This window comes from Manduca sexta, chromosome 24, assembly GCF_014839805.1.
Source record: "Manduca sexta isolate Smith_Timp_Sample1 chromosome 24, JHU_Msex_v1.0, whole genome shotgun sequence".
In the NCBI taxonomy this organism is placed as follows: Eukaryota; Metazoa; Arthropoda; class Insecta; order Lepidoptera; family Sphingidae; genus Manduca; species Manduca sexta.
In genome coordinates, this window is record NC_051138.1 from 11522490 (window position 1) to 11524577 (window position 2088).

At 41.0% G+C, this 2088-nt stretch overlaps 1 protein-coding gene across 1 annotated transcript; it reads right to left on the minus strand.

Moving 5' to 3' along the window:
• Positions 1-280: 280 nt before the first annotated feature.
• On the minus strand, positions 281-929 carry LOC119190446 (craniofacial development protein 2-like). The gene is made up of 2 exons (XM_037442408.1): positions 663-929; positions 281-394 (listed from the first exon to the last, which is right to left on the minus strand). The coding sequence occupies exons 1-2, from the start codon at positions 927-929 to the stop codon at positions 281-283; spliced, it is 381 nt and encodes a 126-aa protein (XP_037298305.1).
• Positions 930-2088: the final 1159 nt, after the last annotated feature.

Below are 2088 nucleotides of genomic sequence, written 5' to 3' on the forward strand. Positions count from 1 at the left end.
TTCAGGGCCATCTCAATCTCACACAGGCTGATGTCCGGGATATCATCGCTAAAGTGTCGGATCAACTCGGCTCTCGGGTCTTCAGCCGAGCTAACAGTCGGTTTGGCAACCGAGGTGTAAAGCTGTCCGTAGAACCTCTCGATCTCCCTTAATACCTCTGCCCTCGTCGATACCATGCGGCCGCCGTCCATCTTCAGCCTAGACAACTGGCTTTGCCCAATAGACAAGTCTCTTGCAAACACTTTGGAGCCTCCGTTCCGCTCGATTGTCTCTTTAATGCTCACAGTATTGTGAGCAAGGACATCGTGTCGCAAGGACTTCCAGATCCGTCTATTGAGCCGCCGATATGCTTCGGCGTCATCGGAAGACTGCAGCGCCATAGATCGACGTTCGGCTATGAGGTCAAGAGTGTGGATCGAGAGTTTTTGTGGTCTATCTCTACGGCGAGGTCTAAAATACTTAGATCCCACCGTATGGACAGCTTCTACCAAACCGCTGTTTAGCTCGTCCACTGCAAGGTTTTCTTTTAAGCAATCAAAGCGATTTGCCAGCTCAAGTTGAAAGCTTTCGGGGTTTTGGACATGGACGCGAGTAGGTCGGAGCGTAGACTTTATCAAGCGACGCCTTTCTAATTGGACTTTGATATTCAATGAGCCTCTAACCATTCGGTGATCACTGCCGGTTTTCACCCTGTTGATCACAGAGACATCACTGAACATCCGTCTATTCGTCGACAAGATGCAATCTATCTCGTTTCTCGTAGAACCGTCAGGACTCAGCCAGGTCCATTTCCTGTGCGGCGGCTTCTGGAAAAAAGAGTTCATCGCAAAGAGTCCCTGTTTTTCCAGAAAGTCGGCCAGCCTCTGACCCTTGAGGTTCCGTTGCCCATGTCCAAATTGCCCCACTTTCAACTCTGCATCGCTTCTCATGCCTAACTTTGCGTTAGGCATGAGAAGCGAAAGAAATTCATAGAAAGTGCTGCCATCTTTATTAAAAAACATACTACGACACTAAGCCGCTTGACTGCGGGTTACCTTACGCCTGTAGCGTCACAATTTCACTTTGGTAACGGAATTTCTGGAGAACTAAATACAAGGTGCGCCATCTAACGTTATTTAAAAAAGTAATCAATATCGATTAAATTAACAAACAACGGGCTAATAGCCGATAGATGTCATTATTAAGTGATCATAATTAATAAGTTACGCTATTATAATTATTTTCTATTGTCTGATATGTTGTCAATTTAAATTTGCCTATATTTTAGTATCACCGAAAACCTAAAAGAGAAGCCGGTGGGAATCGGCTTGTATGGACGCTTCGCCACTGGTAAGTACTACCGTAATGTCTATTTCTGCCGTTAAGCAGCAGTGAGTAGTCATTGTTATGTTCCGGTTTAAAGAACGTTGTAGCCAGTATAACTACTGGACATAAGTGAAGAGCGCAGTGGAGTACCAAACAATATTTTGTAATTCAAGGTGTTGGATGGTGTTTCTACTATTTGTAGGCGGTCATATCGCTTACCATCAGTCAAACGGCAAGCTCGTTTCGACATTCAAAGTAATAAAAAATAAAAAAAAGTCTGAGTTTTGTATATTTGTTACATGTAAATGTTTAATCATTAAAGAATTAAGATTTAATTTCAATGACTTACCGTTACATTGTATTTTAATTTTTACTTATGTTGCAAAAATGAGTAGGTTACATAATTATTATATTGTTGAACATTAGGAAAAACAAAAACATGGATACATTATTTATCTTTCGGAATTATTGGATATCTTCACTAAAAAAGATTTAGAATCATACTATATACATAATACAATGTACACACAAAATATAACATAGAAAGATGTTATAGTGTGCCAGCGATCTGGCATATAGATGTACTATATCCCAGAATAAATACTCAGGTCACCTTTCCGCACCTAGCCAATCATAATATCACTCAAAACAGACAGCCGTTAACTTCGATAGGCTCACTACAATCAGATTTTATTTTTTTCCTTTTAGGTCAGCGATAACCGAATCCTGTAGCTTTCTGACTTCTTATTTACTAAATCGATGGATGACGTCATACATTGAAAT

Excerpts from the sequence above, each read along its gene's own strand:
- LOC119190446 (XM_037442408.1), bottom strand. The coding sequence starts at position 929 with ATGAGAAGCGATGCAGAGTTGAAAGTGGGGCAATTTGGACATGGGCAA. Across the intron at positions 395-662 it reads CCGGCAGTGATCACCGAATG|CCGAACGTCGATCTATGGCG; the intron begins GTTAGAGGCTCA and ends TTGACCTCATAG.